This window comes from Vanellus vanellus, assembly GCF_965231255.1.
Source record: "Vanellus vanellus genome assembly, contig: HAP1_SCAFFOLD_53, whole genome shotgun sequence".
Lineage (NCBI taxonomy): Eukaryota > Metazoa > Chordata > Aves > Charadriiformes > Charadriidae > Vanellus > Vanellus vanellus.
In genome coordinates, this window is record NW_028128477.1 from 1175755 (window position 1) to 1191185 (window position 15431).

General features: G+C 48.9%; 2 protein-coding genes across 2 annotated transcripts; one reads left to right on the forward strand and one right to left on the reverse strand.

Moving 5' to 3' along the window:
* Positions 1 to 1130: 1130 nt before the first annotated feature.
* Positions 1131 to 2066, reverse strand: LOC309684384 (olfactory receptor 6E1-like; the record flags this gene model as incomplete). Its single annotated transcript, XM_082500308.1, has 1 exon — positions 1131 to 2066. The coding sequence occupies one exon, from the start codon at positions 2064 to 2066 to the stop codon at positions 1131 to 1133; it is 936 nt and encodes a 311-aa protein (XP_082356434.1).
* A 7395-nt stretch (positions 2067 to 9461) lies between these two features.
* LOC309684370 (olfactory receptor 8A1-like) lies at positions 9462 to 10421 on the forward strand (the record flags this gene model as incomplete). Its single annotated transcript, XM_082500294.1, has 1 exon — positions 9462 to 10421. One exon carries the CDS (start codon positions 9462 to 9464, stop codon positions 10419 to 10421), a length of 960 nt encoding a protein of 319 aa, XP_082356420.1.
* Between the last annotated feature and the right edge of the window lie 5010 nt (positions 10422 to 15431).

Here is a 15431-nt window from a genome sequence, read left to right on the forward strand (position 1 = left end):
GGTCTGAGACTGTATGGACAGCCTTGCTCCTCACCTCCCCTTCCTCCCCATCCCTGTCATTGGCCAACTGGGGTTTGCATCACTTTTCCTTACCTCAGACTTCTCCACTGAACTCTGCAGCGGGGTGTTACAGCTCCATTGCACCATCTCCCTCCTGCGCTCCTCAGAGACCTGGCTGCACCCAGGCGCAGGAGGAGTTTTCCTCTTCGCAAGCAGAGAAAAGTAAAGCATGATCAAGTTTGATAAACAATAAAACACCCTCTGCAACCAGATGCTCAGGACAAGCTGCCTCTAATGCGGTTGCTTTGCTACAAGGGATGATCTTATCAGAAATGCTGTAGATGGACAGGTACAAAAAGAGAGATATAAACGTAGTTACAGACTTGGCTAAAGGAGATAATTAGACGACGGAAAGACAGGCAAACTTGTAACTCCCTAAAGCTCAAAGCAGCAGCTGGATAGGTGACAGGAATCTGAATGACCAAAGAGGAAGGGCAGGAGAAAAGTGGAGTGCAATAGAAAAGGCCTTTGTCGAGACAGTCTGCATCTGAAAAGCTGACTTTAGAAATGGTCATTGTATATAAACAGGTGATACATGTCTGAAAGTTGAGGGAAATTAAAACCACTTTATTAACAGGCAGAATAGTGGCAATGAAGTCACAGGGGAAGATCTATAATTCTGTGGAATGTAATTTTTGAAAGGTCATTGGATTTGTAGAGGTCTTGTGAGAGAGGACAATCAAGTGTTGGACCCAACTTTGAAGGAGGCCAAAAGTGCAGCTCAGGGAACTACTGGCCCAGAAAGCCAACCACATCCTGGGCTGCATCAAAAGGAGCGTACCCATAATGTGTCCTACAGCCCTAGGCAACAATCCCCGTAGTCCAAATGGTGATCCAGAGAGCTGCTCTCTGTGATTCATCTTGATGGGTTTACACCCCTGACATTGCTTGTGCCTTCTTCAGTTGCAGATGAGCTTCTTATCACTCAACCTAAAACAATCCAATGAGAACATAAATCTCCTGAGACATCTGCGTTTGGAGGTTATATGCATATTCATTGGTATTATTTAACATAGGAGAGCAGATCATTGGAGTTGCTGTCCAGAAAGGCATCATGATTGAGGGAAAAGCTATCGTGTTGCACGGGCAATGGCTTCATTCAGGGCCAGTATCACAGCCTTGTTTCTAAGACTGTAGATGAATGGATTTAAGAATGGGTACAGGACAGTGTTCAGCAAAGCTACCATTCTGTTTGCCTCCAAGGAAACATCTCCTGAAGGATGCACATAGAGAGCAATGCAGCTCCCGTATACAATGGCCAAGGTGGTGAGATGAGAAGAACATGTAGCAAAGGCCTTCTTCCTGCCGGAGGCTGCTGGGAGGTGTAGAATACAGGGAAGGATGCCTATGTAAAATGTCAGAGTTAAACATAAGGAACTGAGAACAACAAACGATAATAAAACCGAGTCTATTTTCCAAATCAGGCTGGTGTCAGAGCAGGACAATTTGAATAAGGGGGAGTTGTCACAAAAAAAATGATGGATCTTGTTTGAGCCACAGAAAGTCAGCTTGTAGAGGAGGACCGGACGGTAAGTCAAGAGTGTGATGCCCATGACCCAAGCAGCAAGAACCAGGTGGACGCAGAGCTGAGGCTTCATGATGGCAGTGTAACGCAAAGGCTGGCAGATGGCAACATAGCGGTCAAAGGACATGACAACAAGTAGAACAAACTCTGTACAGCCCAGGGCAAAATAGAAATAGGATTGGGCAAAGCAGCTGCTTAGTGAGATTGTTCTCCTACCAGAACCCAGGATCACAAACAATTTGATGCTCGTGGAGGACGTAAACCAGATTTCCAGGAAGGACAGGTTGCTGATGAAAAAGTACATGGGGGTTTGCAGGCGGTGATCCACACACACGAGGAAAATGATGGTTGTGTTCCCCATCACTGTTGTCAGGTATATGAGCAGAAGGACCAGAGAGAGAAATAGCTGTAGTCTTTGATCAAGCCCCGAGAAACCCTCGAGGATGAACTCAGTAACTGCAGTTTCATTTTCTGGTCCCATGCTGAATTTCAGTTCATCCTGCCGAGACAGGAACACGGCACAAAGCCAAGTGTGATAATTTCATGGTCTGGATGACAAGGTCTATCCTTCCTCTTCTACGCCTTTGCTTTCCTGCAGTCTTCCTATAGAACACAGAGATAGTCCTTCAAGCATTTCTCACACCCTGGCTTTTATGTTTTACATTTCAGTTAGAGTCCCCAGAGTATTTGTCATCTTCTTTCTACCTTTTTCAAACACTCACAAAGGGTTCTTTCTGCAGAACAGAAGATTTTAAAGAGGCTTTTAGCCATTTCAGCCCATTCCTGGGAAATTCCAAATTCACTCAGACCTATTGCAAACATCTGTCATACCTATGTGCCAAACTCATCTCTTCTATTGCACAAATGCTAAACCATCAAATCAAATCAAATCAAATCAAATCAAATCAAATCAAATCAAATCAAATCAAATCAAATGTGTATGTTGAAAGCTCTTTTTTGTACTTTTCAGTACTTGCCTTTTTGGGCTAGGAATCCCTGAGGATTTGTTGATTTCAAACCAAGTAATATCAAGCACCTCTTTTGTAATCCCCTGCTCTCCTCCACAGATTCTTGTTCTCTTCTTGCTTTCTTCAGGAAAGGGGGAGTGGGTGGAATAGGGACCACATAGAACTTGTCTTCTTCCGTATTCTAAATAATGATTGAAATTTACCATGGTTCCACACACTCTGTCACACGGTCTCCTCTGACATTTGTCTGTGCCGAAATGCAGTGCTTTCCAAACAGCGGCTCATTGCTATTACTACCAAATGTCCTGACCTAAATGCAGGGCAAGAGAAGAGTGTCTGGAAGAGATTTGTAATCTTTCTTTGGCATGCCAGTTATGGGTTGGGAGGACCCAACCTCTACCATTTTCTTGTGTCTCCATTGACTGTAGAGGGAGCCTTGGGGAAACAAGTTCTCATAGGCACCTGCAACGAAGTACATGAAACTCATTATTCAAGTCTCAAATCTCTGACTCATTAACTTACTGTTGTTTTTTACATCAAAATACACATCTAACAGAAGGAAGCACAAGAAAAAATACATGCAATAAAGACTGATGTTTTTCCCTTCATCTTTGCATTTGCTTTTAGACATAGAAAGAAGCAGAGCAGATGACCCCCCCAAATTAGGATGATTCAAAATGGAAGGGGAGGAGAGGGAGGGGAGGAGACGGTGGGTTTGAAGCAGGGATGCAAAGCTTCTCCACAGCCTGTGTTGTCCCCGCAGGCTCTGTCCAGGGCAGAATGGGTAGCACTCACCCAAGGAGTAAAATGGGAAGTTCAGTATAGGGCGGTGCCCCATGCTTGCATGGACATTTGAGCTTAGGGCTCAGGCTTGTCTTAGAACCCAATCGCCCGGCTTGTTCTTTGCCTCTAGTCTGGCACAGGGGAATTTCTGCACTGGCTCTTGCCTGGAAAACTTTCTGAGGTTAAACCACTGGCTGGATGCGGCTCAGGCTCAGTCACCTACAGCAGGATGAGCATAGTGAGTCAGTGCAACAGAGGTCACAGTCCCAGTTTCCATTTTCTGGGTCAGTTCAAACACCCAAAGGGTTGTGTGTTCTTACTCTGTTGGGTGACACCTAAATTATCTGAAAATAAGAGGAGAGAGCAACGCTCATGTTTCATAGTAGCTGGAGCCCACGCGGGCTGCTCCCGGCAAAGGGACAATGCCGCAGAAGAAGCAGTCTCTACACTGGGCACAGAGGGTCCGATGGCATACAAGTTGGTGGGCTGAGCATGGATAGAGTTGTCATTGCCCAGCAGCTAAAGATAAGCATGGAGCACAACCAGGAGTTCGTAAGGACAGAATAGTATGAGGGGTTGCAAATGGCGCTGCAGCAAAGGAAACACATCCCAGCACATAGGTTAAACTCAGCTGGGCCCAGGAAGACAGAGGAGAAGGTCTGTGACTTGTAAGCAGCCACAGAGACTGCCAAACATGTTAGGGGAATGACCAAAGTGAATTAAATGGCCAAGAAGGACAAGATGCTGAGGAAGGGATCCATGGGGGTGTGGTATAGCGGCAGAGTCAAATGACGGCAATGGTGACTGCATTCCCCGTGACAGTGAGCAGATAAATCACCAGCAGCAGTGTGAAAAGGAGGACTTTCCACTCTGGAATGACTGGAAAGGTCTTCAGGAAAGATGTGGTATGGTTGTGAGGATCCATTTCTGTACCCAGTCAGTTGAACGCATGACAAGGGTAACTAATACCATGTTGTGTTTTTGACCCTTCCTTCCCTTTTCTTGGGCTTCCTCTTCCTTCTTGAAATGGGACACCAGAACTGCCCTCTGTAAGGATTCTGCTTTTCTCTGTGTTTTTACCCAGTGGCATGAAACAAATATTGATCCAGCCCACTTGTCTTCAGACTCAGGAAATGCCTCTCCAGCCTTGCTGGCTTGCATGGGTATTCTGGACTGCCAGCTAGGAACTGATATTTCTGGCAAAAGCTGTATGAATTCTGTTACATTTCTCATGGTGGTGTAGCTGGGCATCAAGCCTGTGCAAGTGTGCAGCCAGAGCTCTTCAGTCATTAATCCCCTGGGTGGTCCAGGGACCCTCCCAACTCATCATCTACATCGACAAGAGGAGACACTGGTCTGAGAGAGGGGATTGACATGGAACCAAAGGATTGAGTTGAGTCACCCCCTTCAAAATTAACCAGCTCCAAAATGAGCCAAAATGAGTCACCTTCAAAATTAACTGCTGGACTTGGCAGTGTTAGGTTCACAGTTGGACTCGATGATCTTAAAGGCTTTTTCCAACCTCAATCACTCTATAATTCTATGATCATTTCAGAAGCATCTCTTCTACAGACCCACGCAGCCATTGCAAAAGTCTCCTTGCAATTTCCCTTTAAGCCTTCCCTTGACTAGGATGCCTACAGCACCATAATCCGTGTGTTGCTATATACGTACTGAAATCGGCACTCTCGGATAAGTCCCTGTTGTGTGTAGCCCTGGAAAACTCCTTTTGAGTGTAAAGGAAAACAGAACCAGCAGGAAAGTGGTTTGGCAACAAAATAGGAAAACAGAGCAAAGGGGGAAAAAGGGACCGTGTGAGTGGAAACAGGTTTCTAGTCAGCAGGCTTCTCTGATGGAGCCCTGCAGTAGCCTGTGTCCCGTGTTCTCATTGGAGCCGATTTCCAACTACCTTCTGTGCGGGCGCATCCTCTGTTCTTAGTGGGCATGTGTGAATGGCAGTGAACTTCAAGCTGGAATCACCGGTGAGGAGGATACGAGGTCTGTCTTCCAGCAACTGGAGCAGGGCTGCCAACATCCTGGACTCCAATGCCCGGGTGCAGGCAATGAGGAGACCATGAAGACCAGGGTCCAGCAGCTGGATAGAACCAGTGCCTAAGGCAGACCTGGGTCTTCTCCTAGAGAGACTCATGGGCTGGAGAAGGCTGACTGGCTCTCTCCTGCCCTCTGCACAAGGCTCACAGGGCCCTGCTGACCATAGACCTCAACGTTGCAAGAGCTGAGGAACTCATGGAGGAACAGCATGGTACAAATTGGCAAAATGGGCTTTGAGTCCTTGCCGGTCCTGGCTCTCCAGACTGTACCTGCACAGCTTGATCAGGACACGGTTCTTCAGCCGCCACCAGCATCAGGTAGGCACCAGTGAGGACCCTCAGCTCCCTTCAGTCAGGGGAGCGGTGTCTGTAAGCAAGTTGTCTTGTGGAAGAAAAAGGGGGCCAAGGTGTTTGGGAGTCACTATCAGAACCCAAGTGGGAAAGGAAAAATGCTCTTGTTTTTGACAGAAAATCTCATCTGGAGTCAAAGCGTGGGTCAGACCTTAACTAGAGCCAAGAGTGAACGTAAATATCATCCAGGAAAAAATTCCTTCAGGTGCACTGGCTCAAACCAGATCACTCACAGAATCCCAGGATCACACCGGTAGGGTTTTGGAGGTGGTCTGTGGAGATTGTCTTGTCTCACCCACCTGCTAAACCCCCCTTCAGTTAATGTGCCTGAAGGGTGGTGGGATCTGCTCAGGGAAGGCTGCTCATGGGCCCCTCGTCCCCCCGCTCTGGCCTCACACACATCAAGAGCGACCAACAGCTGGGGCACATCTGGAGCAAGGCTTCATGTGTGATCAGAGATGGATCTGCAGAGACCCCCACCAGGAATGGCTGCAACCTTACAGTTACAAAAGGACTCTGCTTGTGAAGAAACCATTAGCCTTGGTAACTAGGTGGTTCCATTCTTATGATGCAGGTGGATGGAGACCTCTCTTATGAAGAAAGGTTGAGAGAGTTGGGGTTCTTCAGTCTGCAGAAGAGAAGGCTCCAGGGAGACCTTACAGTGGCCTTCCAGTACTTAAAGGGGGCCTACAAGAAAGCTGGAGAGGGACTTTTTACAAGGGCATGTAGTGATAGGACGAGGGGGAATGGCTTCAAACTGGAAAAGAGGAGATTTAGATTGGATATGGGAAAAGAAATTCTTCACTCTGAGGGTGGTGAGACACTGGCACAGGTTGCCCAGAGAAGCTGTGGCTGTTCCATCCCTTGAGGTGTTCAAGGCCAGGCTGGATGGGGCTTTGAGCAACCTGGACTGATGGAAGGTGCCCATGACAGGGGGTTGGAACAAGATGATTTTTAAGGTCCCTTCGAACTCTAACCATCCTAGGGTCTATGATTCTATAACCTGAAACGGGAGATTCTGACCTGGAACAGGAAGAACATCAGACAGACAGACACTGGAGCAAGTTGTCCAGGCAGGCTATGGAACGTCTACTCTTTGAAATTTTCAAGACCCTACTGGGACACAGCCCTGACCACCAAGTCTGACTTCACTGGAGACAATGCTCTGTGCAATTGCTACCCTAAATGATGTCTCAGGGTCCTTCTCTCCCTTTGCACTCAGAGGAGAGACCTGAGGGGTCCACCTGTCATGAGGAGCAAGTCAGCAGAGCTTAACCTAAGTCAGCTCCCTTAACCTAAAGCTGGAGCCAAGCAGAACCCTGTGCACCATTCCTCTAGGAGGGTGGAGTCCTAACTGTCACTAGATCAGCAGCTGAGCTCACTTTAGCCCCCAGCAAGTGAAGCACCTTGACCTCTGGGGAAGGTTTGGGTTTCCTCTCTCCTTAAAGGGCAGAGCCTGGCACCCCTGTTGGGGACTTATCCTGTCCCACATTCCCAGTCTCCTTAGCTTGGAGGAAATCACTCCTCCCTCCCCAACAACCATTCGTGGAGTCTAGAAGGAGAAGCTGTGAGGAGCATCTCATTATAGTTCTGCTCTGTGAGCTGGAAGAGATCACGGCTCATTCCCCGGCTTGTTTCCCCACCTCCGAAGAGCACAGAGGTCCAAGGGAGGGCAGCTCAGGGCTTTTATCCCCCCGGGGCTTCACTTGCACAGGGCTCACTTGCTGTGACACAGAGAGTTGAGCTGCAGCAGGAACCTTCAGGAGCCTCTTCTATAAACCCGGGAGGCACTGCAGAGAAGGGGATATTCAGGTGCTGCTGAAGACTCTCAGAAGGAGATGGTGACAGGTGAGTGCAAGGACAGAGCAGTGACTAAGCCATGGGTCAGGGTCTGCAGGCAGAATTGGAAAGGGGAGGGTGGAATGGGGACGAGGCAGGAGATAGCCCCCAGACCTTGCCTTTCATGCTCCATTCCCCTCAGAGGAAGGGCTGTGACATCCTGCTGGGGACTACAGGTAGGTGCTGGGTTTGCTGAGGTGGGTATCATTAATGTGCCAATGGCTCTTTGCACAGCGGCCACTAGGAAGTGGGACCATGTGTCTTGGTACAGCCCTGTCCTGCATGTCTTCTTCTTCCAGCTCACTCTTTCCTCTGGATACCCTCCCTGGGTCTTTGACACCACTGAACAGATACAGGCAGCGTGGTTGTCAGTGCAGAGACAGAGCTGCGGGGCATCAGCTGATGGGCACTCGGACACCTCCATGGACATGAAGAGGTTGGAGAGGAGGGTATGGGGCCAGCGTGCCAACACACGTCCTTTAATGTCTCAACTCTTATTCTCTCTCTGTCTCTTTCTCCATCTTGCTTGTGTCTTAGGGCTTCACCTCAATGCCTCAGCTCTCTCACAGCTGTCTCTCAGCCATCCACATGGGGTGTGATTTACTGAGAGCACTGACTCTGGGGCACCCTCCCCATGGAAGCACCTTCTGGAACAATGCATCCCAGTGTAGGTGCGCTGAATCACTGAGTCAAAGGGCTCCTCCGTCCCAGGAACTCTCTGGGCTCACCAGGTGCCTGCCTTGGCCATCTCCAACTCTCTGTAAAATGTGTGAAGTTTGAGGCAGAGCATCATCAGGGACAGTGTTTTGTCTGACCCGAGTATTATGGAAGCCCAGAGAGGTGGTGTAGGCTTTCTCTTTCAGCCACAGGCGTTCCCTGGGCAGGCAACCAGGTGTGTATCAGGCATTTACTGGAAACCTGTGCTTCATGAGGATCCTTCTCTGCCTCAGCCCCCACTCACCCCCGGGACACTCTTGTGTCTTCACTGCAGTGCTGAACAGGGAGCCCTGAGCACTCAGGTGGCAATGCTGAGGTCCAGGTGCTGTGCTGCTGCAGGGAGGCAGCCCAAATGCACCCAGAAATGTAAGGTGAGGAGGAAGAGATGTCCAGCAAATGATCGTCACCCCTGTCCTTTTTGCCTCCTCCTTGTGCAACGTCGCTTTTCCTCATTTGGCTTAGAACCTCAGGGACCTCTTCTCTGGAATCCCGTTTTCCCCACCCTTCTCTCCCAAGTTCAAATCTGCTTGTGAGTCTCCTGTCTAACAGACCCTTTGCAGTGCCTTCAGCTACCAAGCTAGTAAGTCCTGGCCACTCTTGGTCAGTGGAAAGAGATGGACTGTCCAGGGACAGAATTGTGTCATCAGAAAGCAAATGTTTCAGGGAGTTGAGACCTCTAGCCCTCTTCAGTGTCCATTCTTCCTCAGTGGAAAGAAGCTGTCTATGGCACGATGCGTTCCCCTAAAGGCTTTTTTTGCATGATGGAGTTTTCCTCTCTGGCCCGTCTTTCTGTTGCTTGAAATTTGGCTAAAACCTATGCTGGGTACTCCTGGCAATAACTTCACGCATCACAATCTAATTGTGATCAAATGAACATTTTCTTTCATTCCACAGAAATAGGCACCTCGATGCGGCAACTCACCTCTCTAATCAAAGGAGATTCTTCAAAGAAGAGCAGTTTGGCCCTCTCAAAGAACCTTTTCTTGCCCTTTCGCCAGGAATAGTGCCCCTAAACCAAGTCGGAATTCAGTCAAATGGGGGAAAACCTCCATGTTATCTCTGGCAGTGACTTCTTCCCAGTTCATTTTCACAAAAAGCACAGAAACGCATGCCCTTCCCCAGGTTCCCTTCCTGCCTCATGGGGAAAAGAAGGTCCTACAGCACCTCATGGAGAAAGAAGAATGGGACAACCAGACCTCACCAGTGGTGTTCCTCCTGCTGGGACTGAGTAATGTCCCCAAGCTTCAGGTGCCTCTCTTCATCCTCTCTCTCATGATCTACATGGTGACCATGTTTGGCAACATCCTCGTTGTTGTGCTGGTGGTGGCACATCGGCATCTTCACACTCCCATGTACTTCTTCCTGGGGAATTTATCCAGTGTAGAAATCTGCTATACCTCCACTATCCTGCCCAGGCTGCTGGCCAGCTTCCTAACCAGGGACAGAACCATTTCTGCTCAAGGCTGCATGACGCAGTTCTTTTTCTTTGGCTGTTTTGCAGGTGCTGAGTGCTATCTGCTGGCCACCATGTCCTATGATCGGTACTTGGCCGTATGTCAACCCCTGCTCTATGCAAGCCTCATGAACTGGAAGCTCTGTCTCCAGCTGGCGGCTGGGTCCTGGCTAGCAGGATTACTGATGTCTACCATAGTCACTGGACAATTTTCCAAGTTACACTTCTGTGGTCCCAATGCAATTGATCACTTCTTCTGTGATTTTGCCCCGTTGCTAGAGCTCGCTTGCAGTGACACCACCGTGCTTAGACTGGTGACTTTCATAATCTGTTTTCTGGATGTAGTCGTCCCGTTTGTAGTCACTTTGGTATCCTACATCTGCATCATAGCTGCGATCCTGAGGATCCCCACCACCATGGGGAGGCAGAAGGCCTTCTCCACCTGCTCCTCTCACCTCATGGTGGTCACTGTTTTCTATGGCACCCTCGTCGTTGTCTATATGATACCCAGGACAGCCTCACTGAGGCAGCTCAATCAAGTGCTCTCCTTTTTCTACACCATCCTCACGCCCATGGTCAATCCTCTCCTCTACAGCCTGCGGAACAGGGAGGTCAAGGGGGCTCTAGGAAATGCACTCAGAAAAACTGTGGCCTGCGTCGAGAGCTCATACTAGTTGAGATCCACCAGGAAGACACAGGTTGTGGGTCTCCTTTGACCAAGCATGGACAATTCGTAAGTGCATATTTTGTGTACCGGGTATATATTTAGAAGTGCAGAATCTGTGGACTGGTTGTGGAATGAGAAGTGGGAGAGGGGAATTTGTGTCTTAAAGAAATACAGGTCTGGTGTTGAAGAGTGTCAAATCTTCCCTGGCTTGCTTCCTTCTTTAAAGTAAACACGATTGTGATCCTGCAGGTGGGAGCTGTGAAATGCCACACCTGCCCAGGAGTGGGAGAAAACTTACGCTAAACATGCTGTTTCCTCTTCCGTTACCCAGCCAAGCTGAGGGCTGCCATTCTTGCATGCCTGGGACTCCTCAGGGCACCTCCCTATTGGCAGTGAGAAGTGGGCAGCTGAATCAAGCCCCGCTAGTGGACACGTCTAAATCCCAGTAGATGCATGCCAGCCCTCGTGTTCTCTGGGCTTCCTAGCAGAGGACAACTGTGAAAGCTAGTCTGACAGGGTCACACACCTCCCCCCCCCCCCCCCCTTCCCCGAAAAGAAAAACCAAGATCCATCTTCAGAAGAAAGGCAAACAAGCTGGGTCTTGGCTTCCCAATGTTTGAACACAGCAATCATCACTTTCCCCCTTCTTTCCTCCTCCTAATCTGCCTCCCCCTCTCCGACCCTCCTCTCCCAATGTCATTACTTTTTTGTTTCCCACTGGCTGACTGAGGTATGGCAAACTCAGTCCTCCTGTTTTCTTCTTTCTTGCACAAGAGAGCAAGGTCAGCTCCTGAGGCATGACTGAGTACAGACACCCCCAGCAGCGGGCATGCCCCATTTCCTGCCCTGAGGCATGCACACAAGATGGAAATGTCTCCATCATCCCTGATTTGCGCAAGGGCCTTCGGCCCTGACATACTGCCACAACACGCTTATTCCTCCTCCAAGCACAGACGAAAATTCCTTCCCACTTCCAGGCTCAAATCACAGTTGCAAGAATTTGCTGCCCTTCAGAAGAGGCCTTGAGCTTCTTGGATCTTCTTGGTGCTCATGGCAATGTTCTTGGCTGCCTCCAGGGTTGATGGGCTTCTTGTCTATAGCAAGGACATTATGACAAACTTTTAGGAAATGTTTGCTTTTCTGTCATTCCGACATATAGAAAGAGTAGACATAGAAAAGAGTGAAATACACGGAAATGGATGCTGAGCTAAGGGACAGTAAGAACCAGGTGAGACACCCCCATAGCTGTGGCTTCCTGGCAAGAAATCCATCCTGCAAAAGGGCTCCAGCCTCTGCCGCTCTGGAGTGGGGAATCAGCAGTGTCCATGCCACCTGGGGACTCAAACAGTGCCTTTTGAAAGACCACCCTTCCTCTGAACTGCTTTGGATTTGTTCTTGAGGATGGGGTATCACGGCTCACGCTGCAAATACTGATTTCACTGGCACTGCCCAGAGCGGCTGTCCAAGATGCAAACTGCTGCATTTAGATTTAGGCAGATTAATGTTTGTGGGTGACTTTGGATTGTTTTTTTGTGATTGGTGGGGCTTTTGCTTGTTTAGTTTTGGGGGAGGGTGTTACTTTTTTTAGATACTGATAGGGAACTCACACAACCGCCTGAAGGATTGTTGGAGGATTACTGACAGAAGGCCCCGCATTTCTTGCATCTCAAGACATGAGATGCCAGAGGCCAAGGGAAAGATGTTTTGGGCACTACCTTGGGATTTGGGGAACAGATACTCGCTCCCCTCTCGCAACACCCTGCTCTCCTCAGTGAGGGCTGTGAGAAACTCTGCCAACCAGGTCTGAACTCACATTTGTCTCAGGTAACTTATGTCTAACTGCAGCCAATGTGGTCCAGCCAGCTCAGGATTTGAGTTTCCATTGGAGGACAAATCATTTCAATTCACACTTCTTTTCCATCTTCACTCTGACACTGAATGTTGTGTGACACAACTGTCCTGGCTCTCCGGGCAGGATGGGCAAAAGTTTGATACCTGAACGGGAACTTTTGCCCTTGCTGGAAATAGGAACGCAGCAGGCTCGAGCCAAGAGACCCAAGAAACAAAACTTCCCATAGGGCCAACTAATGAAAACGTGCCACAGGCTGTGGGACCTTCTCTTTACTGACAGAGAATTAGTGAGTCTAGAAAATACAGCTTCACCTATTTTTCCCTTTCTTGTAACTTGGTTCTCAGAATTTATGTAGAATAGAATCATGGAATCATAGAATCATGGAATCATAGAATCATAAAATCATGGAATCGTTTAGGTTGGAAGGGACCTTTAGGATCATCGAGTCCAACTGTTAACCAAGTCCACCACTAAACCATGTCCCTCAGCACCATCCCAACATGTCTTTTCAATACCTCCAGGGATGGTGACTCAACCCCTTCCCGGGTAGCCTGGTCCGATGCTTGATAACCCTCTCAGTCAAGACGTTTTTTCCTAATGTCTAATCTAAATCTCCCCCAGTGCAACTCAAGCCCAATTCCTCTTGTCATATCGTTTGTTACTTGGTAGAAGAGACCAAGCCCCACCTGGCTACAACCTCCTTTCAGGTAGTTGTAGAGAGCAATAAGGTCTCCCCTCAGCGTCCTTTTCTCCAGGTTAAAAACCCCCAGTTCCTTCAGACACTTTGAATCTGCTTTGCCACTTTGAAACTGTCTCTGAAAAACTAGCTCAGGATACGTTTTTTATATTTGATTGAGCCCCAATTAATGTGCTGCATTTAAGTGAGTTTCCATACCTGGAGCAGCTTTGCACAATGTCTGCTCAAAGAGGAGAAATAGCTCAGCCTGCAGTTGGAAATGGGTGAAGCTGGGGGCAATAAATGTGTTGCTTCAGATAATATTTGGTACGCATAAAATACAAAAAGGTTGTGAAGGTGAATGGGCAGGAAAGAAACGGAAAACTGGTCACCCAGTGGAGCTGTGCAAGAGGAGGATGGAGCTGTACATAACATGAGGCCATGCAAGTGGGATCAGCATGAAGAGAAGACAACTTTTGTAGGGAAGATGTTGCAAGGGAGTACCTTGACACCTTGACTTCGCCCAACTGCAAAACAGAGTTTGGGCATAGGGCAGAAGTGACGGGCAGAGGTGTCCTGTGCTAAAAGGACTTCTCTGAGAGAAGGCTTGTGGGATTTTCGTTGCAGAGATTTGAGGCAGTCCTTTCAAGATCTAAGGTGGCTGAGCTTTGGAAAGAAGGAAGAATCAGAATGCATCTCAAGGATAGTTTGGAATTAGTTGTACTATCTTTTCTCTCTCCTATAATGTAAAGATTACAATAGTGTCCTTAAGTCATCCATGCTCCATATCTTTGTTCCCTCCTTTTATGAAGAGAGGGAGGTGGAATAGGGGAGTAGTTTCTCAGGCCAACGGATAGATCCCAGGTTAGTGAAAGGGCACAAAGGCAGGCAAATCGGTGATCACACCAGAAGATTACCTGCGTTTCCATTCTCGGAAGTCCGAGCTGTGCAGCAGAGAGCTCAGAGCTGCCTTCATCTGCCCCGCATTCCAGCATGGAAAATGAAACTAATCTAGTCCAAAGGTTGGGTTTGATTCTCTTCACATCCTAAAGCACCACATGGGGCCGGAGACAGGCAGGACACTGAAAGAGGAATCACACTTCCCCACTTCCCTGGACAAAATCTTAGGTGCTTGTGGGAATCTCAGGAGGCGTGGCATACCGATTTCTGGGTTCAACGAGCTGGTCAAATGCCTTGTCCCCGTGTCTGTAATGGTGGCTTCGATGTTGGGCTCTCGTGTGCAGAGTCTGCACAGGGACGCTGCTGTTTCTTGAGCAACCTGCTTGACCTCAGAACTAGCCCTGCTTGGAACTAAAGGTCGAAGTAGAGACCCACTGATCACAGGACAGTTCCACCCTGAATTGTCCCATGAGCATCTGCTGTAGCCACCCTCACATCCAGGCTCAGGGAAGGGCTGTAGGGAAAGGGTCTGTTGGGGTCTCTGGTCCAGCCTCCCACCAAAGGGTGGGAAATCGCCAACCTCTGACTCTGGTCAGCTGTGACTGTGGAGCTGAAACCTGAAAACCTCCAAACATGGAGATCAAAGATCCTCTGGGAGGGTCCCGCTGCGGTGCAGCACCACCCTCCTACTCAGTTTTCACTCTTATGTCCTCCAGGTCATTATAAACATTTCAAACAGGGCATATTACGATATCGACCCCTGCAGAACCCTACTGGAGAGATACCTCCAGACATAGTACCATGCAGGAACCACGTGCCTCCAAGCCCAGCAGTTCAGCTGTTTTTTTACCCACCTGCTTATCTACCCATGCAGATTCTACTGTCCTCAGTTAGAAACAAGCTGGGGGTGATGCTGAATGCCCTTCTGACTTCCCAGTAAAAGTTACCGCTCTCTCTGCCCAGTAATCCTGTCCTTTCAGCACAGAAAGCAAAGAGGATGGCCAGGTGCGATCTGCTTTGGGTAAAACCCGTCACCTTCTGTTTCAAACACACAGAAAAAGGCCCTGAGTGGACATGCTCTGGGGCACAGCCTTCAGCTCCCCTGCTAATCCTTTGGGGCATGCACTTTTTGGGCGCTGCCAGTGAGCAGACAATACCCCCAGTCTCCGTGATCTTCCAAATCACAGAGTGACCACTGTGACACTGGCTGCCCCCTCAGCTCCCTCAGCTTCTGCCCCTCCTGTCCATAGGCTGGTAAGGATTGTGTTTGCTCGAGGACTTGACCCCAGCCGTTGCTGGTGGTTCTCCTGCAGGTTCCATCCTTGAGCCCGAGGCCTGGGAGACCTTGCTGGGGCAGACTGAGGCAAAAAGGACATGGGGTATTTCAGATCTATCAGCACCAGTTCTTATGAAACTCAGCAGTGGCCACACAGTGGCTTTGTTTCTCCTTGAACTGTTCCTGAAGGAGTAAACACTCATTCTGGTGCCCTTGAATTGCCTTTCGGGGTTAGATTGAATTGTGATCTGGACTATAGCAGAGCTTGGAGGAGGCTGTCCTTGAAGACCAGCTGGAATGAGCTCTGCCACCA